The sequence below is a fragment of the Danio rerio genome, chromosome 15 (genome assembly GCF_049306965.1).
Source record: "Danio rerio strain Tuebingen ecotype United States chromosome 15, GRCz12tu, whole genome shotgun sequence".
Taxonomy (NCBI): Eukaryota; Metazoa; Chordata; class Actinopteri; order Cypriniformes; family Danionidae; genus Danio; species Danio rerio.
The window spans coordinates 48,530,001-48,555,000 of NC_133190.1; the positions used below are offsets into that span (position 1 = coordinate 48,530,001).

Below are 25,000 nucleotides of genomic sequence, written 5' to 3' on the forward strand. Positions count from 1 at the left end.
GAGCGAGTTTGAGCTACTTGTACATCCCGGAAGTGTCCAGGAAAAGCGAAACAGAAGCGAAGAAACTCGACACAGAGGAACATTTACACCTCACTGCCCACTAGCGTTTCGGAAGTGTTAATGCAGACCAACAGAGACAGCGCGCAGAAGTATAAATGCACAGCCACCCGCGTTGCCTGCGCCGTGGGTTACGCCGGTCACCTGACGCAGAAGGATAAACCAGGCTTAAGTTGGTTTTGTTTTCAATATTCCTGACACACATTCAGTGATAGATGGCAATAACTCAAAAACCTCTTACCCTAAAAAGATCTAAAGTGTGTTTCCTACACAAAGACAAAGCTGGTTATGTTTCACAGCTGCCTTTTACTTTTTTTCGCTCGAGCACTGCTCCGTTTAGCCTGGGATATGCGTTTAGCTGGGAGAGCTTAAGGGACCGTCCGTCTGAAAAGTGCTTTTTTTTTTTTTTTTTGCTCTATCCTGCTTGTTTTATTTTAAACACAACTCATTTTCTCTTAAATGAGCACAACAGTTACTAAAGTAGTCGAATGCTTCATTCATTCATTCATTATAGATCTGTGCATTCTTACATGAACACCTCTGTTATCAAACAAAACACAATGAGAGATTCATTTGCTGCTCTTCACTAAATAACTATAGTAACTGTAATCAATATGCAAATACAATTAAAAGCTAAATAGATTTTATAGCTTTATTTAATTTCTGTATGGGCCATTGATTTTAACAGGTTAAACCTTTTATTTTATTGTCAATATTTTCTATTGTTTGCTATGTATTCTATCATTTGAAGCTATTTGTTCTCCCATATTTTAACATCCCGTTGATAGATATGACATAACATTGCTAATCATTAAATAGCTATAGTGCTATCTGTTAGTTTTATCGTCAGCTAATGTTATGGAAGGGCATAGATGTTTTGGAAAATAGTAATAGTAATGTAACTACCCCCATCATTGCTTCCTCAAGCAAATGTGTAAATATTAGATCTATTCTGCAATAATATTAATTGCATTGGCATATTTATTTGACATTTTCCCAGCTTGTAGTAGTCGATCAAAAAGCTGGTTAGTTTCTTATGACTGTACACTAGCAGTGGAATCTACTGCGATGTGACGGGGCGCCACCTGAAATCTTGCCTAGGGCGCCAAATTGGTTAGGGCCGGGCCTGCTTGCATGGTGGGAGATGGGTAAAGAAATGTATTGGCTTTAGTTTTGCTGGCAATTTTTCCGCACACTGAAAATGACAAGACAGATGGCTATTGTTTAAAACAAGGTTCAAAATGAGTAAACGCTCTTTTAAACAGATAAACTTTATTAAGATATATGCCAAAAGGCTTAAAACTAATGAGACTAAGGCCGTACTCACACTAGGTACAGTTGCCTCGAACCGGGCCAAAGCACGCTTGTCCCCCCTCCCGTCTCCCCCGACGGCCCGCGCTCACACCATATCGGGCCTCGGCACGCTTACGTCATCGCTGCTGCTCTGTTCAGTGAGAAGCACTCTCTATAGCAAGCCTTTTTAGCATTTAAATCTTTGTTCTGACTCCATAAATATATTTAGAGATATCTCTAATTATATTTTGACTTGTCATAATTATAATTCGACTAGTCAGAATAACAATTAGAGATATCTGCAATTACAATTGTACTAGTACGAAATCAGATTGGAGATATCTGCAAATATATTATGACTAGTCATATTCCTCCATTGACTTCCATTGAAAAATATTTGCAGATATCTCTAACTGAGTTTTGACTCATCACAATTGTAATTAGAGATATCTCTAACTGAGTTTTTACTAGTCATAATACATATTTAGAGATATTTACAAATATATTTGAAGATCTCTAATAAATTTACTAATAGTCGAATTACAGTTGTAGATATCTTGAATTGGATTTTTGACGAGTCAAAACTCAGTTAGAGATATCTGCAAATATTTTTCAATGGAAGTCAATGGAGGAATATGACTAGTCATAATATATTTGCAGATATCTCCAATCTGATTTCGTACTAGTACAATTGTAATTGCAGATATCTCTAATTGTCATTCTGACTAGTCGAATTATAATAATGACTAGTCAAAATATAATTAGAGATATCTCTAATATATTTATGGATAGTCTGAACAAGGTTTAAATGCTAAAACGGCTTGCCATACGCTCTCACCCAGTAGCACAGTGGAGATTTCTCTAGTTATATCGTTTCGGTCGTTTGATATGCAGTGACATGCAGTCAAATATTTCGCCAAACAGTCCTTAGGGATGCGGGGACACGCAGTCAGATATTTCGCCGAACAGATCCGCCACTTTTGGCGCTCATAAACAATCATAAAGCCCTCGTGCTTCAGGAATGAGGAGGTCTGCTGAAGGCGCGCAGCTGATGTGCAGTGAGTGGTTTGCGTCTTTAATAAACTACGGCAGTTTGCGATCACTGAACAGTAAGAATGATTAATAAATCCATATGAAACAGCCCCTTAAAAGTCACGTCTCACTTTCAGTTTCGGGCTTTGGTGCGTTTTGCACTCACACACAAGCCCAAGTGATCCGCGCTCAGGCACACCTCTTCCAACCGGGGCAGGGCCGGCCAAGTGAACCGTGCTTGAGCCCAATTCAGCGCACTCACACTTCTCAAACGATCTGGGAAACGGGCCTGGGCACGGTACGGATGGCATAGTGTGAGTAGGGCCAAATATTGCTTCCACACTTGGGATGAAGACCGCAGTCTCATCAGCACCTCAGCCAGGGGAACTCCAGGCAACAGAGAAATACTGGGAAATCTCTGTAGACTGATGGCATTTCATGTCGTTCAGCCTTATAATCTTAAAATGTCAGCAAAATCAGCTGTTTTGTCATCACTTTAGACATTACGCTAGAGAATCATTCATACACTAGCTCTAAAGTGATGTTGGTGAATAAGCAATGGTTTCTGCTGTTCTGATGGCAGCTGCAGATGTGAATGAACGGCGGAAGAAAGTAGTTCCTCATATAAAAGGGTTTTGAGACTCTCCGTGTTTGATTTTTTTATTTATACACACGATTATGCTGTTGAACTATTGTATAAACGCAATATCACACTCATAGCATTGCAATATGGCTGTATATCAGCCCTGCTGGGGGACTAAGGCACTCGGCCTGCAGCCTCAAGCCAACGCACGCCTTTCACCAGTGTCAATATACAGCCATATCACACTGCTATGAGTGTGGTATCGCTCACACACATTTCGACACAGTTCGACGGCACAATCTTGTATATAAAAAGGAAAATCAAACACGGAGAGTCTAAAACCCTTTTGTGTTAGAAACTACTTTCTTCCACCATTCATTCACATCTGCAGCTGACATCAGAACAGCAGAAGCCGATACTAATTCACCAACATAATTTTAGAGCTAGTGTTTTCCAACCCATCACTGGAAAACATCCATACACACTCATTCACACACATACATTATAGCCAATTTAGTTAATCAATTCACCTATTTCGCATGTGTTTGGACTGAGGGGTAAACCCATAGACTGTAAAACATATGGACGTAGTGTCCGTGACATCACACATAGGTTTCTAAAGAGCGCAAAAGAAGCCACAAGTAGGCGCGGCCAACCGTCGCCATTTTGTTCGCGCGTCATCACACCCACGGCGGGATACCAAATAAGGGCAAAGAGGTGGAGAGTGGGCGGAGCTACAGACACCTGCTGGCATTTTGCTTGGACCTGGCTCAGACACACTTTACTTTGGGAGAACGCTTAATACTTTATCACCTGCGACTCGTTTGTGTTCTGACCACTTGTGCTTGGCTGTACACTACATCAATAAAGTGTTTAGTCTTTTAAAAACACTGCTGTAATACATTGAGCCACTAAACATTGTTCTTATGACGTTTTACTACACGTGAATTACTTCTAAACACTTCAGATATAGTCTGTGTTAGTTAATGTAAGACTATTGATGAAATCCAGCATAACACTGTATGACAACGCTTCAGATGACTGTTCTAGAGCCTACAGCTAATCAATCCGTCAGATTCTGGAGTGCATTACAGCTCTAAACATAAATATAAACGATAAATGATCTTAAATAAAACACATACATGTATAGAGATGGTATATAAGTATATAACTTTACTCACATGGGAAAAGGAGGACACATGAATGGTTTGTGAGCACAATTAAGTGCACTCAGCATGCCATGCCATCTAATAATCGTAGGAAACAAGTCCAAAAGGCAGTTGACTGTGAAGAGCCACATAAAACAACACAGAAATACGATGAATATGCCGAGATCAGTGGCTAATCTGCAGGATTCAGCTGAGGCGACCAACGAGACCTAGCTGTCACTCAAGTGGCCACGCCCTTAATTATGCAAACTTAATATAACTTAATATAAAGGAAACGGATGAGTTATAAAAAAATTCACCCCCTCACAGTTGTCATGAAGGGTAATATTAGCTGTATTAACCAAAATCTTTTCTTGTAGCAGGCTGTAAACACCTTTTTTTCTGCTGTGAAGTTGGCCATTCTAACAGTGGGCTCAATTGAAATTTGCTCTGTTTTGGAGCCAGGAGCGGCCAGGACTAGCGGAATATCAGATGAATTGCAGTTTTAGTGACTTCCGTATTGACTTCCCGAGGGAGAGCGGGAGGTTGCTGCTTGGGTAAACCGGAGCCCCCGGAGAACATGCAAACTCCACTCTGAAATGCCAACTGACCCAGCCGAGGCTCGAATCAGCGACTTGTTTGCTGTGAGGTGACAGTATGACCCACTGTGCCGCTGTCATATAGCCATTATAATAATAACCAAAACGTATTCATTGATTTTCCTTCGGCTTAACCCTTATTTATCAGGGGTCACCACAGTGGAATGAACCGCCAACTATTCCAACATGCGCATCCCACAACCCAGTACTAAGAAAACAGTAATACTCTTCAATAATAAAGTGGGATCTGTCAATATGAACATGTGAAGTGAGATCAGAAGCGAGGGGAGGGATGTTTCTGGAGCTTTGAGGAGGTTGTGTGTTAAGTGCTTGTGGCTAATTTGAATGAGATCAGATCAGATCAGATGAGATCAGATCAGTATTGTTTGTAGAGTCAGCTGCTCCTGCTCTGGCGCTCCTCAAGACTCCACATGCTTTTCCAGACGTCATCGCTTGCGCAAGAGTTCAGCAGGATCATGCTTTAATACAAGTGTTGACGCACAAAACTGATTTACATTCAGAACTCAAGGCACAACAGCACTCGCAAACACTCACACACAAGCACAAACCTCTTAAAGAGATAGTTCACCTGAAATATTAGGTGTGTGTATGTATATATATATATATATATATATATGTGTGTGTGTGTGTGTGTGTGTGTATGTGTGTGTATTTACAAATGAGGGTGTTAGTGTGTTTTAATTGTGTATGCGCTGTAATTGTGTGTATGTTTGTTGTGTAATTATGTGTTTAATTGTGTTTGCGCGCGCATGTGTGTGTGTATGTATGCACATGTATAGGTGTGTGTGTTTACATTGTGTCTGTAATTGTGTGTGTGTGTGTGTGTGTGTGTGTGTGTGTGTGTGTGTGTATTTATGGATGTGTGTGTGTGTGTGTGTGTGTGTGTGTGTGTGTAGGTGTGTGTATACAATTGAGGGTGTGTGTGTGTGTGTGTGTGTGTGTGTGTATGTGTGTGTGTATTTACAATTGAGGGTGTTAGCGTGTTTTAACTGTGTATGCGCTGTAATTGTGTGTATGTTTGTTGTGTAATTATGTGTTTAATTTTGCTTGCGTGTGTGTGTGTGTGTTTTTGTGTGTGTTTGTGTATGTATGCGTATGTATAGGTGTGTGTGTTTACATTGTGTGTGTGTGTGTGTGTGTGTGTGTGTGTGTGTGTGTTTGTGTATTTATGGATGTGTTTTTGCCTTTTTGTGTGTGTGTAGGTGTGTGGTATAAATGTGTGTATGTGCTGTGTAATTATGTGTGTTTAATTGTGTGTGTATGTGTGTGTGTTTCCATTATGTGTGTGTTTGGGTCTAATTGTGTGTATATTTAATTGTTTGTGTGTGTACAATTGTGTATGTGGCTTAATTGCATGTATGTGTATTTTGTAATTGTGTGTGTGTGTGTGTGTGTGTGTGTGTATGTGTGTGTGTGTTTTTATTATGTGTGTGTTTGGTTCTCTGTTTGTGTATATATAATTGTGTGTGTGTGTTTACATTATGTGTGTGTAATTGTTGTCTGTGTGTGTGTTTACACTTGTGTTTGTGTCTGTGTTTATGCATGTGTCATGTAATTGTGTGTTTGTGTGTTGTGTAAATGTGTGTGTATGTTTGTACGTTTGCATATGGCTGCTGTGCAATATAGCGTGTGCATTCGTATGTGTTGTGTAATTGTGTGTGAGTGTATATGTGTGTGTGTGTGTATTAATGGGGTTTAATTGGTTGTTTATGAGTTGTGTAATTGTGTGTGTGTGTGGGGGTGCTTGCTTTGTAATAAATTCTGTGTGTGCCTGTTTGTGTGTTGTGCAATCGTGTATGTACGTGGTTTAATCGGATGTGCGTGTGTGTGTGTGTGTTGTGTAATTGATGTGTCTGTTGTATACGTAAATGGGTACTGTCAATGCCTAATTCAGTATGTGTGTTTGCTTGTGTGTATATTTGTTGTGTAATTGTGTGTGTATGTGTTGTTTTATCGTGTGTGTATATGTTGTGTAATTGTGTTAGTGAGTGTCGTTTAATTGTGTGTGTGTGTGTTATGTTTGTTTGTGTAATTGTGTGTGTGTGTGTTTGTGTGTGTGTGGCAAATGTGGCCTGCAGATCTCCACCAGAGACATTAAGCAGACGCACACACACACACACACACTTGTCTTCTGCTGTGCGTCAGCTGATTCGCTCTCTGTATATTTGAGTTGGTTTTATGAGGCAGTTTGTGTACTCGTCTGTGAAATGAATAATACGAGGTGTGTGTGTGTGTGTGTGTGTGTGTGTGTGTGTGTGTGTGTGTGTGTGTGTGTGTGTTCTGGCGGAGGAAAGGCGCGAGTTATTTTTATCCGTGTGGGAACAGAGGGTCTTTGTCAGCAGCTGGAGGAAACGGATTGGGAAGTTGCCGTATAAACACACACACACACACACACACACACACACACACACACACACAGAGTATTTTAGGCCTTTGAATACTTGAGGTTTGGCAGCTGAAAAGTTGGTCTTCCAGTGAGTCTTCTGTAATTGTATTTTTGGTCTGTGAGCATGAAGCTGTTGTGTTTTTATTATAGTAAAGCTGCTGTATGTGAGTTTTTGACTCTTCTAAAGCATAAAAACACCATCATATGTGTGCAGATATTCAGAAACATGCTCAGTGAACATATTTATCTGAAACACAATGCTGAAGTCAGATATTCTGCTTTCAACATGTGCGTTACGTGCTGGAACGGCTGTCTTTGTTTTGGTCATTTAACCCGCCCACTGCCAGTTTAGCCAATTATATTTCAGCACCCGGGTTGTCTTGGTGGAAAACAGCGTATTTCATTCAGTCAGTCATGAAGGCTCTCAAAGCATGCGTCTGTGACTGAAATGCGACCTCTGGTGGACAGTAGCAGACTCTGAAATGAGACGCAGATTCAGAGTTCCACATGAGGTGGTTATTTATCAGCAAATAATATAAATATTACGAGCGTAAACATTAGCTGAGCAGGGTACATTGTAACCCCGTGTCCTAACAACACGCTACCGGACGAGATCTGCAGTGATGAGCAATTTGGCTGTTTTCACCAGACGAAACACGACAGAAATGTAAACACAGCCATTCAGCAGCACAGAATAGTGCACTCACTGCACTCCAGCCAAATGGTAAAGTTTATAATCTAATAATACACATTAAACCTCTTCAACATGATTAAATGTAGATGCTGAATCACTGATGTGTGTTGGTTTGCTCTGAGTCACAGTTCTGGAGTTCAGTTTCAGACGGTTTATTTTATTTTCCAGATCTGGGGCAATAAATGTGATGTGAAACGGCATTCAGACTCACATTATTAGCATTTAACACTGAATAAAGCACATGAGCTGTACCTGAGCTGATCATTGTCAGTTTTTCCTGTAGTTGTGTGTTTGTGCGTGCACACATATTTGTGTGTGTGTTACTTTGTGTGTGCACTATGCTTGTGTGTGTGTTTGTATTTGTTTTTGAGTTTGTGTGTGTGTGTGTGTGTGTGTTTGTATTTGTTTTTTTTTTGTTTTTTTAAGTTTAGGTGCTTTGCATGAGTGTGTGTGTATGTGTGTGTGTGTGTGTGTGTGTGTGTGCGTGTGTGCGTGCGTGCGTGCGTGCGTATGTGTATGCTTGTGTGTGTATGTTTCTTTGTGTGTGCTTGTGTGTGTTGGACAGTGTGTTCCTTGTTTCTTGGCCTTAGTTTAGCACATATTTCTGGAATCCTTATTGCTTGCTCTCTGCCTCACACACACACACACACACACACACACACACACACACAAACACAAAGTTATGTGTGACTAAAGCACTTATAATAGTTGCAGTAATCTATTGTGTTTCTGGCATTGACGTTTCTCTCTCTCTTTCTCTCTCTGTCTGTCTCTGTGTGTGTGTGTGTGTGTGTGTGTGTGTGTGTGTGTGTGTGTGTGTGTGTGTGCGCAGGTGATCACTCCGTGTCGTCGGCTCATTCTCTGTGCAGAAAACAGGAAAGAAATGGAGGAGTGGATCGCGGCGCTCAAGAGTGTTCAGAACAGAGAGCACTTTGAGGTCAGCTTCAGAATCTCTGATCGTCTCCACTCTTACACCACAGATCACTCATTATTGTTGCTATCAGTGCACACCCACCGGCCACTTTATTAGGGACACCTGTACAACTGCTTATCAATGCAAGTGTCTAATCAGCCAATCACATGGCTGCAACTCAATGCAGTTAGGCATGTAGACATGGTCAATACAATCTGGTGCAGTTAAAACTGAGCATCAGAATGGAGAAGAAAGGGGATTTAAGTGACTTTGAACATGGCATGGATGTCTGTGCCAGACGGGCTGATCTGAGTATTTCAGAAACTGCTGATCTACTGGGATTTTCATGCACAACCATCTCTACGGTTTACAGAGAATGGTCTGAAAAAGAGGAAATATCCAGTGAGCGGCAGTTCTGTGGGAGCAAATGCCTTGTTGATGCCAGAGGTCAGAGGAGAATGGCCAGACTGGTTCCAGCTGATAGAAAGGCAACTAACTCAAATAAGCACTCGTTACAACCGAGGTCTGCAGAAGAGCATCTCTGAACACACAACACGTCCAACCTTAAGGCGGATGGGCTACAGCAGCAGAAGACCACACCGGGTGCCGCTCCTGTCAGCTAAGAACAGGAAACTGAGGCTACAATTCACACAGACTCACCAAAACTGGACAATAGAAGATTGGAGAAACGTTGCCTGCTCTGATGAGTCTCCATTCCTGCTGCCACATTCAGATGGTCGGGTCAGAATTTGGCCTCAACAACATGAAAGCATGGATCCATCCTGTCTTGTATTAGCGGTTCAGGCTGGTGGTGGTGGTGTAATGGTGTGGGGGAGATTTTCTTGGCACACTTTGGGTCCATTAGTACCAACTGAGCATTGTATCAATGCCACAGCCTACCTGAGTATTGTTGCTGACCATGTCCATCTCTTTATGACCACAGTGCACTCACCTTCTGATGGCTACTTCCAGCAGGATAACACACCATGTCATAAAGCGTGAATCATCTCAGACTGGTTTCTTGAACATGACAATGAGTTCACTGTACTCAAATGGCCTCCATAATCACCAGATCTCAATCCAATAGAGCAGCTTTGGGATGTGGTGGAACGGGAGATTGGCAGTTCTGAAGACAAAATGGGGTCCAACCCCGTACTAGTAAGGTGTACCTAATAAAGTGGCCGGGAAGGGTATGTGGTTGCCAATGAAGAGAATAGAACCAAATTTAACCCAAAGTTTTAGTTAGTCCATTTTTGGGTTAGCCGGAACAGTTGGCGGTTCAAAAATGAATGAATGAATGAATGAATGAATGATATCCTTTGATCATTCAGGATTCTTTGATGATCAGAAAGATCGAAGGAACACATTCTTTTTGAAAACATTCTAAACTGTCATTTTCTGTGTTGTTTGAATGTATGTGTGTGTGTGTGTGCGTGTGTGTTTGTGTGTGTGCGTGCGCGTGTGCAGTCGACTCAGTTCAGTATGGATCATTTCTCTGGGATGCACAACTGGTACGCCTGTTCCCACGCGCGGCCCACCTACTGTAATGTCTGTCGAGAGGCTCTTTCTGGAGTCACGTCTCACGGCCTGTCCTGCGAAGGTCCGTCTCCTCCATCATTATAATTTTCATCATCATCATAGGTTATTGTGAATGTTTTATATCTGAATGTGTGTGTTTTATGTTAACAGTGTGTAAGTTCAAGGCTCATAAGCGCTGTGCGGTCAGAGCCACCAATAACTGCAAATGGACCACACTGGCCTCTATCGGCAAAGACATACTGGAGGACGAGGATGGGGTGAGACAAACAAACACCATAACACATCAGCTTTTATTCTGGTATTGTTAGAAGGAAACCAAAAAATTCAGTGAGTTTTTTAATGGTTTAGATTAAATAGTATTTCATTTAAACTGTTAGTTATAACAAAAAATTCTATAAAAAAAATGTTTTTCCTTGTTTTATTTTATTTTGTTGTTCAATTTAATATTTTTATTTCATTTTATTTTTACTTGTTTTATTTATTGTTAGTTAATTTAGTATTTTATTTAATGTAATTTAATTAAATTTTTTATTTTATGTTATTTAATTTAATTTAATATTTTATTTTATGTTATTTAATTTAATTTAATATTTTTATTGCATTTTATTTTTACTAGTTTTATTTAATGTTATTTATTTAAATTTAATATTGTTATTTCATTTTATTTATGTTTTAGTTAATGTTATTTAATTTAATATGTTTATTTCATTTTGTTTTTACATGTTTGATTTAATGTAATTTAATTTAATATTTCATTTCATTTTATTTTTACTTGTTTTATCTAATTTTATTTAATTTTATTTTATATTTTTATTTAATTTTATTTTCGTTTTTTATTTAATGTTGTTTAATTCAGTTTAATTTAATATGTTTATTTCATTTTGTTTTTGCTTGTTTTATTTAATGTAATGCAATTTAATTTAATATTAGTTTCATTTTATTTTTACTTGTTTTATTTAATGTAATTTAATTCAGTTTAATTTAATATGTTTATTTCATTTTGTTTTTACTTGTTTTATTTAATGTAATTTAATTTAATATTTTATGTCATTTTTTTGCTTCTTTTACTTGATGTTATTCAATTTAATTTAATATTTTATGTAATGTTGTTTAATTTTATTTAATATTTTTATTTAGTTTTATTTTTACTAGTTTTATTTAATGTTACTTAATTAAATTTAATATTTTTATTTCATTTTTTACTTGTTTTATCTAATGTTATTTAAATGAATTGAATATTTTTATTTAATTTTATTTTAGTTGTTTTATGTAATGTAATTTAATTCCGTTTAATTTAATATGTTTATTTCATTTTATTTTTACTTGTTTTATTTAATGTAATGCAATTTAATTTAATATGCATATTTCATTTTATTTTTACTTGTTTCATTTAATTTAATTTAATATTTTTATTTAATTGTATGTTTACATGTTTTATTTAATGTCATTTTATTCAGTTTGATTTAACATGTATACTTCATTTTATTTTTACTTATTTTATTTAATGTTATTTGGTTTAATTTTATTTCATTTTGTATGTCATTTTATTTTTACTTGTTTTATTTAATGTAATTTAATTAAATATTTGTGTAATTTTACTGTTACTTGTTTTATTTAATTTTAATTTTAATCCATTTGTTTTGAATTGTTTTATATTTTTCATCTCTTTCTTGCTTTTCTTCTTGCTTTATATTACTTTATAAATTTTTTATTCGGTTTATTTGGTGTCTTTTTTCCGTATTTTATTTTACTTTATTCTATATTCAGTTTTATATATTAGTATTATTTGTTCTGTTTGATGTTAATTATTTTATTTTATTTTTAAATACTTCAATCTGTCAATGTGGTCAGAGCAAGATTTCAAAACGAGGGAAAACCAACATATTATTTTATAACAGGCAGATATTTTGTTCACCTGTTTTTATGCAGAAGCTTGCTTAATTTTCATTCAGTTTCTCTGAAAAAAAGAGTATTCTCGAGTAAATCTATTGTGATTTGCATGTTTTTAACATATAATGAGAAATGCACAATTAGAAAAGTATTCTGCAGTGTCTGTCATTTACTTTTTGCTTATCATTGCTTTTCGCTTAGCGACATTCTAACAGTTCACTTGATACCAACTCCACTGCATGAATCAGCAGCATATAAGTGTCAGTGTTGTTAATGTCATGTCAGTGTAATAATGTCTGGTGCTGTATTGAACAGATCTCGATGCCTCATCAGTGGCTGGAGGGGAATCTGCCGGTCAGTGCTAAGTGTACAGTGTGTGATAAAACCTGCGGCAGCGTCCTCAGACTGCAGGACTGGCGCTGTCTCTGGTGTAAAGCCATGGTGAGTGTGTGTGGACCGTCTATATTCTGATAATAGACAATACAGCACATTCAGTGGATCACTCAGCTGTGTGTGTGTGTGTGTGTGTGTGTTCTCCAGGTGCATGCTGGCTGTAAAGATCAGCTCTCTCCAAAGTGTCCTCTGGGTCAGTGTAAAGTCTCTGTGATTCCACCCACAGCCCTCAACAGCATCGACTCGGACGGTGAGTGGCCAATCAGAGCGCTTCATCTGACAAACCAACCAATCAGAGCACTTTTAACCAGTGTAAAAAATATTCCTGAGAGCTGGGTAATAAATTATATTGAAATAACATCTCTCTCTCTTTTTCTCATAAATATATGGGTGTGTGTTTGTAGGTTTCTGGAAAGCGACGTGTCCCCCGACCTGCACGAGTCCACTGCTGGTGTTTGTGAACAGTAAAAGTGGAGATAATCAGGGTGTGAAGTTTCTGCGCCGCTTTAAGCAGCTGTTGAATCCAGCGCAGGTGTTTGACCTGATGAACGGCGGTCCACATCTGGGGTAAAACACACTTTCAGTAAATAACACAAATCTGCACCACGCCACTTATAGATTATTGCTTTAAACTAGCTTATTTGGTTTAGTTGGCTGCTTAGGGAATGTTTTTAGTTTTGGTTTTATTATTATTATAATTATTATTATAATTTTTTTTATATATATATAATTTTTGTGTTTTTATTTCTTTTTAATTAATTAATTTATTTATTTTTTATTTTTTTTATTTTGTAGTATTTTTTCAAAAATATTTCATTTGTATATTTTTTTGTAATTTTTACATTTTATTTATTTATTTTTCAGGTTGATTGTATAGTTTTTTTGTGCTTTTATTCCTTTTTATGTATTTATTTATTTTAATGAAATTTTTATTTTATTTTAATTAAATTTTTTATTTTTACTTTTCAGTTTGATTTGAATAGTTTTTTTGTTTTAATTTAATTTAGTTTTGTTGAATTAATTAATTAATTTATTTCCTTATTTTATTGTTTTATTTTTTTTGTTTTTAATTAAAAATATTTTTATTCCTTTTTGTTTTTTTGTTTTGTTTTATTTATTTATTTATTTATTTATTTATGTGTTTTATTTTATTTTATTTTTTCATTTTTCAGTATGATTTGAATTGTTTTTTTATTTTGTGTTGTGTAACTAATTTGTGTATTTCTGTAATTTATTTAATTTTATTGCTTTACTTGTGTTTTAGTTTAAAATTTTTATTTTATGCTATTTTAATTTTTTGTTTTTTTGCTTTTTTTGTTTTGTTTTAAAAATTTACTTATGTTTTTTATTTATTTTTTGTTTTTTGAATTTGATTTTAATAGTTAAGTTTTGGGTTTGTATTCCTTTTTGTTTTGTTTTGTTTTAGTTATATATTTTATTTTATTGTTTTTTATTTTCAATTTGATTTAAATAGTTTTTTGTGTTTTTTTTATTATTTATTTATTTATTCATTTATTTTATTTTTTTAATTTAATTTGATTTGATTTATTTAATTATTTTATTTATTTTATTTTATTTTATTTTATACTCTAGAGCTAATTGAACAGCCTATCTAGACAACATTTTTGCAGAAAGTTCTAATAAAGGGACTTTATACTTAAAATAAAGATAAAAATAGGAGATTAAAATATCAGTGGGGCCAGAGAAAGATTTCAACTTGATATAGAAAATAAGATTATTTTCTCTACAGATATTTCTCAGCATTCTTGCACCTCATTGTGTGATTTTGTATGTATTTGTCGTAGGTTGCGTCTCTTTCAGAAGTTTGACACGTTTCGTATTCTGGTGTGTGGAGGAGACGGCAGCGTCGGCTGGGTTTTGTCAGAGATAGACGCGCTGACTTTACACAAACAGGTATGCATATTCATATATAGCTGAGCAGCTCATTTGCATTTAGAGTACACATGAATTCAATTCACATATATAGGCTTAATTAGGTTAATTATGCAAGTAGGGTTATTTGGCAAGTCTGTGAAAAGTTCCTTGCTCTGTTAAACATCATTTAGGAAATATTTGACAAAGAAACAAGAAAATCACTAATATTTTTGACTTCAGCTGTGAGTGGTCGATCAAATGTGAATGCAGGCCCTAAGAGTGTGTGTTTGTGTGTGTGTTTTCAGTGCCAGCTGGGTGTGCTTCCTCTGGGCACGGGAAATGACCTGGCTAGGGTTCTGGGATGGGGATCGGCGTGCGATGATGACACACAGCTACCGCAGATCCTGGAGAAACTGGAGAGAGCCAGCACTAAGATGCTGGACAGGTCAGCTTGTGTGGCTTTCGCAGTCGTTCTCACTCCGCTTTCGTCCTCAACAAATATTTAAACAGTCATTTCTTCCAGGTGGAGCATTATGGTTTATGAGACCAAGTTACCGCGGCAACACTCCAGCTCCACGGTGACGGAGGACTGTAGTGATGACTCAGAGGTAACGGTGATGATGTTCACTGCTAATATTTGCATAGACGGCCTTCATTATAATCCAGCACGTGTTCATTCTCAGCTGTTAATTGATATTTTATGAAAAAATGTGGAATAGATACGCTAAAATTTGTTATTAAAATATACAAAATTGTAATTAAAATATACATTGAAAGCACAAGATTTAATAATAATAATAATGAAATAATAAAAGGAATGACAGCTAATTAAATATATTAAAGAGTTTTTGACTCTTCTAAAGCATAAAAACACCATAATATGTTTGCAGATATTCAGAAACATGCTCAGTGAACATATTTATCTGAAACTATTATTTATCTGAATGCTGAAGTCAGATATTCTGCTTAGAACATGTGCGTTACGTGCTGGAACGGTCTTTGTTTTGGTCATTTAACCCGCCCACTGCAAGTTTAGCCAATTATATTTCAGCACTCCGGGTTGTCTTGGTGGAAAACAGCGTATTTCATTCAGTCAGTCATGAAGACTCTCAAAGCATGCGTCTATGACTGAAATGTGACCTCTGGTGGACAGTAGCAGACTCTGAAATGAGATGCAGATTCAGAGTTCCACATGAGGAGGTTATTAATCAGCAAATAATATAAATATTACGAGCGTAAACATTAGCTGAGCAGGGTACATTTTAACCCCGTGTCCTAACAACACGCTACCTGACGAGATCTGCAGTGATGAGCAATTTGGCTGTTTGCACTAGACGAAACACGACAGAAATGTAAACACAGCCATTCAGCAGCACAGAATAGTGCACTCACTGCACTCCAGCCAAATGGTAAAGTTTATAATCTAATAATACACATTAAACCTCTTCAACATGATTAAATGTAGATGCTGAATCACTGATATGTGTTGGTTTGCTCTGAGTCACAGTTCTGGAGTTTAATTTCAGACGTTTTATTTTATTGTCTAGATCTGAGGTGAACTATCCGCTGCTGCTTTCAGTATGATGGCAACAGATGTCATGTGAAATGATATTCAGACTCACATTATTAGCATTTAACACTGAATAAAGCACATGAGCTGTAACTGAGCTGATCATTGTCAGTTTATCCTGTTGTTCAGCTGTTAGAAATTAAAGCCGTTTCTAAGATGTAAATTTCAGGTGTTGGTAAGAACAAAAACTTATTTTAGTAGTGCTGCTCGATTTTGGGGAAAAATCATAATGACGATTATTTTGGTCATAATTGTAATCAAGATTTTTCAAAACGATTATCAGTTGAAGTCAAAATTATTAGCGCTCCTGAGAATTTTTATTAAATAACTATTTCCCAAATTATGTTTATAATAATAATAATGATACATTTTATTTAAAGGCGCCTTTCTAGCAACTCAAGGACACTGTACAATCAACAAGAGCAATAAAACAACAAGAGAAATAATAAAATATACAGAGCAATAGTGCAGATAAAATTAATTAAGTATTGAAAGCCATCTTAAATAAGTGGGTTTTGAGTTTTGATTTGAACAGTGTAAGGGAGTCAATCAATGACTGTAAAAAATATGGACGACGCGACAGCCCTTTTTCCCATTGAACGCCTTGAGGGTAAAACGCCTGCTTGATGGGCACAAACTGTCGCAAAAGACTGCTGAAATTGGAGCCTTGACATGCGCAGAAGGACTGTCTGATGGAGCCAGAGGAGGAGCCGTGATAATGAGTGGAGTCGAGCTTCCAACCAAACGCTTTATGTAAAATAAACCACGCCCCCCGAACTTCTCAGCATGCGTTTGCTGTCATATCAACACAAATGGATGTAATAACGTTAACAAATATGAGGGTTTTATATATTCAATCGCGCCAGCTCCGGGCGGCAGCGCATAACCTACTCGCGGCGTCGCGGGCTGATTCCGGCTCGCATGCGGCAGCGCCGGCTCGCTCGGCCGCCGCATCTGGCTCGATTGACTCGGGTTGGAATCGGGCAGTGAGTCCAGGCATCCGGAGTAGGTCCAGCAGAGGTAGTCAGTCTGAGGGGTAAGTCTCCGGCAGGCGAGAATCTAGCCGGAACTGGCCCGAGTGTGTTTTGCCATCTGGGTGGTTAGGCGTGTATCAGCAAACTAATAAAGCCCGAAAAAAGCCCTGACCTTAGCGAATAAACAGTGTTCCACCAGATCATGTATGTCAGAAACTGTAGTTTACTGCTGAACTCATGTTGTCATGGTAAAATAAGACAGAAATCGAATAATAACATTTCAGTCTCCTGCCGAAGCTCAGACGCGCTGCTTTGAGAAACTGTCAATCACAGCTGTCAATCACGATGACACGCCCAGCATTAAATTACTGCTAAAAACAAACTGTTTATAAATGAAGATCTGCACCTATTTCAGCACAATAATCAGTGCCTTAATCCACCAGAACCATCTTTCGGGACATTTTATTGCAAGTGTAATATTTTTTTTTATTTGGGCTCAAGTCTCCTTCATTAACGCAGAGGAGGCGGGCTTTATGACTTGTACTGCAGCCAGCCCCCAGGGGGCGATCTAACGGCCGAGACCTTCACTCAAACGCAGGCTTGCGGCACACTTGGAGTCAATATTTCTGATGGCAGGTGGTAATGAGTTCCATAGCCGCCGAGCAGAGCGGCTAAATGCTCTGTTGCCCATAGTTGAAAGGCGAGAAGAGGGAACAGACAAGTGGAGGGAGGAAGAAGATCGCAGAGTGCGAGAAGGAACAGAAATGTGGATGAGGGCAGACGAATATGGAGGTTTAGCAGAGCAAGGAATTTTAACAGTATTTCCTATAATATTTTTTTTCTTCTAGGCTTATTTGTTTTATTTTAGCTAGAATAAAAGCAGGTTTAAATATTTTGAAACCCATTTTAAGGTCAATATTATTAGCCCCCTTAAGCAAAATATTTTTTAAATTGTCTGTAGAAGAAAGTTTAGAGTCTCAGTGTGCGAATGAGACCGAATGCTGACGCGTGCACACATAAGCACGCGGTCTTTCGTGCATTAAGAGCAACAAATGTGTACAGCTGGAAAGGGGGCGGTATATGATGCAATAATCGTTTATCTCGATTAATGCTTTTTCATAATCGTTTAAAGCCAAAATCGAAATCGGATTTTCGATTAATTGCACAGCCCTACTTTTTAGTGTGTGGAATATTTCCTCTATCGTGTGCCGCTGCTTTTTAGTTTAGAAAATGATTCAAATCAGCCTTAAATTAGCCTTTAGGCTCGATAACATCAATCTGGCAGCCTGCGCTTGCGCGTACTCATCAGAGGAGGAACCGAGTGAAAATGTGTTTTGATCCTAGGGTGCAATACCTAGGTCAACCACTGGGTGTCATACTTACATACTGCACCTTTAATTGAGTTTTATATTGCAACAAATATATTTTTTCAACCTTAAATTCTATATATTCTACATATTTACATGAACATATTTTTCTGTAAAGTCCCCTACTCTATAAATAAGTGAAGTTTCTTAAACTAATTTCGAGAGGAGCACGTGATAGGATTGACTACAGCTGATCCCTATCACTAATCACTAACTAGCCAATCGGATCACTCTAAATTCAAAATATATATCCAGCCTAAACTTCATTCCTCAACTTCGTTTTGGAAACCCATCCCTTCTCCCTCCTCCTCAGTTTGGGCGACACGGTGGCTCGGTGGCTAGCACTGTTGCCCCACAGCAAGGAGATCGTTGGTTCAACACTAGCTGAGCCAACTGATACTCTCTGTGCAGAGTTTGCATGTTGTCCCAGTGTTCGCGTGGGTTTTCCCCGGGTGCTCCGGTTTCCTCCCACACTCAAAAACCATGCAACAAAAGTTAAAGTCACAAGCACTTACTTCAAACTAGCGCAGTTAGCGGTCTATTTTGGGAAGCTATGGAGAACTATCTGATCTCGTATCCCTGGCTTATTGACCAGACGGGAGCCTTGGGCTCATCTATCACCGAGCTCAGGTTTCTCTCCTGGGACAGCTTGCCAATCTTGCTTAAATAGTCAAGCATTATCTAAGTGTGAACTCTTGAAAATTGTATTTAATTACTATTAAACTAGTATTTCACTCAGCATGTGGTATTCTGCTATGCTCTGATTGGCTGCTTTGCGTATCCTCTGTTCTGATTGGCTGTTCTGTTCCAGGTGCAGCACATTCTGACCTATGAGGACTCTGTTGCTGCTCATCTCTCCAAAATCCTGACATCCGATCAGCACTCTGTAGTCATCTCCTCTGCCAAGTGTGTACTATATTCATGACTACTAGTGTGTATTTATGTGTGTGTGTGTGTGTGTGTGTGTGTCTAACTGTATGTTTTTCAGAGTCCTGTGCGAGACCGTAAAGGATTTTGTTGCAAAAGTCGGACGTGCGTACGAGAAAAACACTGAAAACTTAGAGGAGTCAGAGGCCATGGCTAAAAAGGTCAGCTGCGAATGGCTGTTTGTTGACATGCTGTTGTATGATAGTGGCTGAGAGTGTATCATGATTGGTTGAGGGTGTTTCATGATTGGCTGGTAGTGTTTTGTGATTGGCTGGTAGTGTTATGTGATTGGCTGGTAGTGTTATGTGATTGGCTGGTAGTGTTATGTGATTGGCTGAGAGTGTTTTGTGATTAGCTGTTAGGGTTTGTGATTGAGTGAGTGTTTGTGACTGTCTGAGTGTTTTGTGATTGGCCAGGAGTGTTTTGTGATTGTCTGGGAGTGTTATATGATTGGCTGGCAGTTTTTTTGATTGACTGGAACTGTTATTTGATTGGCTGGGAGAGTTTGGCATGGGCTGAGAGTGTTTTCCGTTTGGCTGCAAGTGCTCTGTGATTAGTGGAAAGTGTTTGTGATTAGCTGGTTGTGTTTTGTGATTGGCTGAGAGTGTTTTTCGTTTGGCTGCAAGGGCTCTGTGATTAGTTGAGAGTGTTTGTGGTTTGCTGAGAGTGTTTTGTGATTGGCTGATAGTGTTCTGTGATTGGCTGAGAGTGTTTCATCTCTAGCTGAGAGTTTTCTGTGATTGGCTGAGATTGTTCTGTGATTCTCTCATTTGTGATTGGTTGGCAGTGTTCTGTGATTTGCTGAAAGTGTTTCATATTTTACTGAGACTGTTCCATGATTGGCTGGTGGTGTTATGCGATTGGCTGAGAGTGTTTTGTGATTGACTGGGAGTGTTTGTGATTGGCAGGGAGTGTTTTGTGATTGACTGGGAGTGTTTGTGATTGGCAGGGAGTGTTTTGTAATTGGCTGGGAGTGTTTGTGATTGGCTGAGAGTACTTCATGATTGACAGCTAGTATTCTGTGATTGGCTGAGAGTGTTCTATCATTGGCTGAGACTGTATTTGACTGTGTTTTGTGATTGGCTGGGAATGTTTGTGATTGGCTGAGAGTACTTCATGATTGACTGGTAGTGTTCTCTGATTGACTGAGAGCGTTTCATGATTAATTGAGAGTGTTTGTGATTGGCTGAGAGTGTTTATGAATGCCTGGGAGTGTTTTGTGATTGTCTGGGAGTGTTATATGATTGGCTGGCAGTTTTTTGTGATTGACTGGAAGTGTTATTTGATTGGCTGGGAGAGTTTGGCATTGGCTGAGTGCGTTTTCCGTTTGGCTGCAAGGGCTCTGTGATTAGTTGACAGTGTTTGTGGTTTGCTGAGAGTGTTTTGTGATTGGCTGATAGTGTTCTGTGATTGGCTGAGAGTGTTTCATCTCTAGCTGAGAGTTTTCTGTGATTGGCTGAGATTTTTCTGTGATTCTCTCATTTGTGATTGGTTGGCAGTGTTTTGTGATTGGCTGAAAGTGTTTTATATTTTACTGAGGCTGTTTAATGATTGGCTGGTGGTGTTATGCGATTGGCTGAGACTGTTTTGTAATTGGCTGGGAGTGTTTGTGATTGGCTGAGAGAACTTCATGATTGACTGGTAGTATTCTGTGATTGGCTGAGAGCATTCTATCATTGGCTGAGACTGTATTTGACTGTGTTTTGTGATTGGCTGGGAGTGTTTGTTATTGGCCGGGAGTGTTTTGTAATTGGCTGGGAATGTTTGTGATTGGCTGAGAGTACTTCATGATGGACTGGTAGTGTTCTGTGATTGGCTGAGAGCGTTTCATGATTAATTGAGAGTGTTTATGATTGGTTGAGAGTGTTTATGAATGCCTGGGAGTGTTTTGTGATTGTCTGGGAGTTTTATATGATTGGCTGGCAGTCATTGGCTGAGAGTGTTTGTGATTGGCTGGGAGTGTTTGTCATTGGCTGAGAGTGTTTGTGATTGGCTTGGAGTTTTTGTCATTGGCTGAGAGTGTTTGTGATTGGCTGGGAGTGTTTGTCATTGGCTGGGAGGGTTTGTAATTGGCTGGGAGTGTTTGTGATTGGCTGGGAGTGTTTGTCATTGGCTGAGAGTGTTTGTGATTGGCTGGGAGTGTTTGTCATTGGCTGGGAGGGTTTGTAATTGGCTGGGAGTGTTTGTGATTGGCTGGGAGTGTTTGTCATTGGCTGAGAGTGTTTGTGATTGGCTGGGAGTGTTTGTCATTGGCTGGGAGGGTTTGTGATTGGCTGGGAGTGTTTGTCATTGGCTGAGAGTGTTTGTCATTGGCTGGGAGGGTTTGTGATTGGCTGGGAGTGTTTGTCATTGGCTGGGAGGGTTTGTAATTGGCTGGGAGTGTTTGTGATTGGCTGGGAGTGTTTGTAAATGGTGGGGCTGTATTTGATTGGTGGAGAGTGTTTTGTGATTGTCTGGAAGTGTTATATGATTGGCTGGCAGTTTTTTGTGATTGACTGGAAGTGTTATTTGATTGGCTGGGAGTGTTTGTCATTGGCTAAGAGTTTTTTCTGTTTGGCTGCAAGTGCTCTGTGATAAGTTGAGTGTTTGTGATTAGCTGGTTGTGTTTTGTGATTGCCTGGGAGTGTTTGAGATTTGCTGAGAGTGTTTTGTGATTGGCTGAGAGTGTTTCATCACTAGCTGAGAGTTTTTCTGTGATTGGCTCAGATTGTTCTGTGATTCTCTCAATGTGTTTGTGATTGGTTGGCAGTGTTCTGTGATTGGCTGAAAGTGTTTTATGTTTTACTGAGACTGTTTCATGATTGGCTGGTGGTGTTATGTGATTGGCTGAGAGTGTTTCATGATTGGCTGGTGGTGTTATGTGATTGGCTAAGAGTGTTTCACGATTGGCTGGTGATGTTATGTGATTGGCTAAGAGTGTCATGTTTTACTGAGACTGTTTCATGATTGGCTGGTGGTATCATGTGATTTCATGATTGGCTAAAGATGTTCTGTGATTGGCTGAGAGTGTTCTGTGATTCTTTCACTGTGTTTGTGATTGGCTGGTAGTATTTTGTGATTAGTTAAGAATGTTTTTGATTGGCTGGTAGTGTTTTGTGATTGGCTAATGCTGTTTTCCATGTGCAGTGTGGCGTGCTTAAGGAAAAGCTGGACTCCTTACTAAAGACTCTTAATGATGAAGCTCAGGCCTCCAGTGTGATGAGCGCTCCTCCGCCCACCATCGCTGAAGAGCAAATCGATGGGGAGGGAGTGGTTTTAGCTCCACCCACTGCCCCACCCACCATCACCACTCCATGTTCTCCTCGACCACCCGCCGCCATCTTTAAACCCCGAGAGCAGCTGATGTTACGCGCCAACAGCCTGAAAAAAGCCATCAGACAGATCATAGAGCACACGGAGAAAGGTATCACTCAGTTTTTTTGGATATTAAGAGAAAAAATAAATCTATGGCTGTAGAATTAAAATAACAATATTTTTGATGTATAATAATATTAAATAATAATATAATGAATTATTAATTACGAAACATTTTGAAATTCTCAGTTTGCATAGATTATTTATGATTTATAGTTTTATTTATAATTATTTATGATTTATAGAAAAAGTTTTGGTTTCATTTTGTAAACTAATAATATTTTTTTCCGAACCTAAAATAAAAAGTTGAATTACAAAATAATAAGAATACAAAAATCTTTTTCAAAAATTATGTTAAAATGTGAAAGCTTGTCAACCTTCATGTTAATCAAAATAAATCAAATTTGATGTGGTTAATGCATTACGTTATGAAAGTAAATAATCCAGTGCATGATTTTTCATATATGTGATGTTGTATTTCAGCTGTGGATGAACAGAACGCTCAAACAGAGGAAGGTTTGCCGTCATTACCAGCAGAAGATGAAGATGAGGATGAAGAGTCAGAGCGATTGTACAGCAACAGACCAAGAAGCAGTCGAAGACGTGAGCCGCAAACACACTACTATAACACAGCATCGCTCATGTTTACTCGTTTCTCTCTTTTAAATTGGCTTTATTGCGGTGACAAATGTAGTGCTAAAGCATTTTACATTTACAATTAAGCTTTTGTTTTAATTAAGTATAAAAACAATTGCATTGTAGTAGTGCTAAAATAAGCAATAATAATACTAAAAAACAAATATAAAATATTAAAATCATAACAATAAAATGTAATTATACAATAATAATGAACAGTATATTTAACAATCTCTCTCTTGCTCTCTCAATTTAGTTCAGTTCAGTTTGCTTTATTTTTAAAGGTGCAGTATGTAAGTTTGACACCCAGTGGTTGTACTAGATATTGCATTCTTGAATCAAAACACACAGAAGCGCAGGTTGCCAGATTGAGGACCAATTGGAGTGTACCGGACTGTCGAGCCTAAAGGCTGATTTAAGTTGTGTTCTATATGAAAATAATGGCTTCCAATAGAGGGAATATTTTCCATATTAAAAGGAGTTTTAGTCCTAACCAACACTTGAAATTTATATTTTAGAAACGGCTTTAGTTTCTCACAGCTGGACAACAGAAAACTGATCAGCTCAGGTACAGCTCATGTGCTTTATTTAGTAAATGCCAATAATGTGAGTCTGAATGGCATTTCACATCACATTTGTTGCCATCATACTGAAAGCAGCAGCAGATAGGTCACGTCAGATCTGGATAATAAAATAAACCGTCTGAAACTGAACCCCAGAACTGTGACTCAGAGCAAACCAACACATTTCAGTGATTCAGCATCTACATTTAATCATGTTGAAGAGGTTTAATGTGTATTATTAGATTATAAACTTTACCATTTGGCTGGAGTGCAGTGAGTGCACTATTCTGTGCTGCTGAATGGCTGTGTTTACATTTCTGTTGTGTTTCGTCTGGTGCAAACAGCCAAATTGCTCATCACTGCAGATCTCGTCCGGTAGCGTGTTGTTAGGACACGGGGTTACAATGTACCCTGCTCAGCTAATGTTTACGCTCGTAATATTTATATTATTTGCTGATAAATAACCTCCTCATGTGGAACTCTGAATCTGTGTCTCATTTCAGAGTCTGCTACTGTCCACCAGAGGTCACATTTCAGTCACAGACGCATGCTTTGAGAGTCTTCATGACTGACTGAGTGAAATACGCTGTTTTCCACCAAGACAACCCGGGTGCTGAAATATAATTGGCTAAACTGTCAGTGGGCGGGTTAAATGACCAAAACAAAGACAGCCGTTCCAGCACGTAACGCACATGTTCAAAGCAGAATATCTGACTTCAGCATTGTGTTTCAGATAAATATGTTCACTGAGCATGTTTCTGAATATCTGCACACATATGATGGTGTTTTTATGCTTTAGAAGAGTCAAAAACTCACATACAGCAGCTTTAACTTGGGTTGACTTGTACTTGGAATATTGCCAAAGCATAAATAGCAGAAATTAATGCAAAATTAATAATAATAATGAGAGTGTTAACAACAATGACAGCTTCTTTTAAATGCAGGGTGGAAGAAAGTAGTTCCTCGCACAGGAGGGTTTTTGAATTCTCTCTATTTGTCTTTCTCAGTGTCTAAAACTCCATGTGAGAAGCTCATCAGTAAAGGAAACCTGTCCATAGGCAGCTCCGCCTCACTTCCAGCTCAGACAGGAAGCAGAGAGAATATGCCAATGCTGAACACAAAGATCCTCTACCCAAGTAAGAGCAGCGGGCGCCATTTAACTCACTTCCTAGAGAAATCACTTACT

The 25,000-nt window shown here is 38.3% G+C and overlaps 1 protein-coding gene across 3 annotated transcripts in view; it reads left to right on the forward strand.

Annotated features, from left to right (window-relative positions):
- Positions 1 to 25,000, forward strand: part of dgkd (diacylglycerol kinase delta) — an 86,201-nt gene that overhangs the window by 26,326 nt on the left and 34,875 nt on the right. For all 3 annotated transcript variants that reach the window (XM_073924118.1, XM_073924119.1, XM_073924120.1), the window contains 14 exons: positions 8,646 to 8,750; positions 10,194 to 10,326; positions 10,416 to 10,522; positions 12,471 to 12,596; positions 12,696 to 12,798; positions 12,953 to 13,115; positions 14,354 to 14,462; positions 14,729 to 14,868; positions 14,947 to 15,031; positions 19,146 to 19,240; positions 19,323 to 19,422; positions 22,388 to 22,664; positions 23,099 to 23,218; positions 24,822 to 24,950. In XM_073924118.1, coding sequence (XP_073780219.1) covers positions 8,646 to 8,750; positions 10,194 to 10,326; positions 10,416 to 10,522; positions 12,471 to 12,596; positions 12,696 to 12,798; positions 12,953 to 13,115; positions 14,354 to 14,462; positions 14,729 to 14,868; positions 14,947 to 15,031; positions 19,146 to 19,240; positions 19,323 to 19,422; positions 22,388 to 22,664; positions 23,099 to 23,218; positions 24,822 to 24,950 — 1,792 coding nt within the window. The remainder of the gene's footprint in view (positions 1 to 8,645; positions 8,751 to 10,193; positions 10,327 to 10,415; positions 10,523 to 12,470; positions 12,597 to 12,695; positions 12,799 to 12,952; positions 13,116 to 14,353; positions 14,463 to 14,728; positions 14,869 to 14,946; positions 15,032 to 19,145; positions 19,241 to 19,322; positions 19,423 to 22,387; positions 22,665 to 23,098; positions 23,219 to 24,821; positions 24,951 to 25,000) is intronic.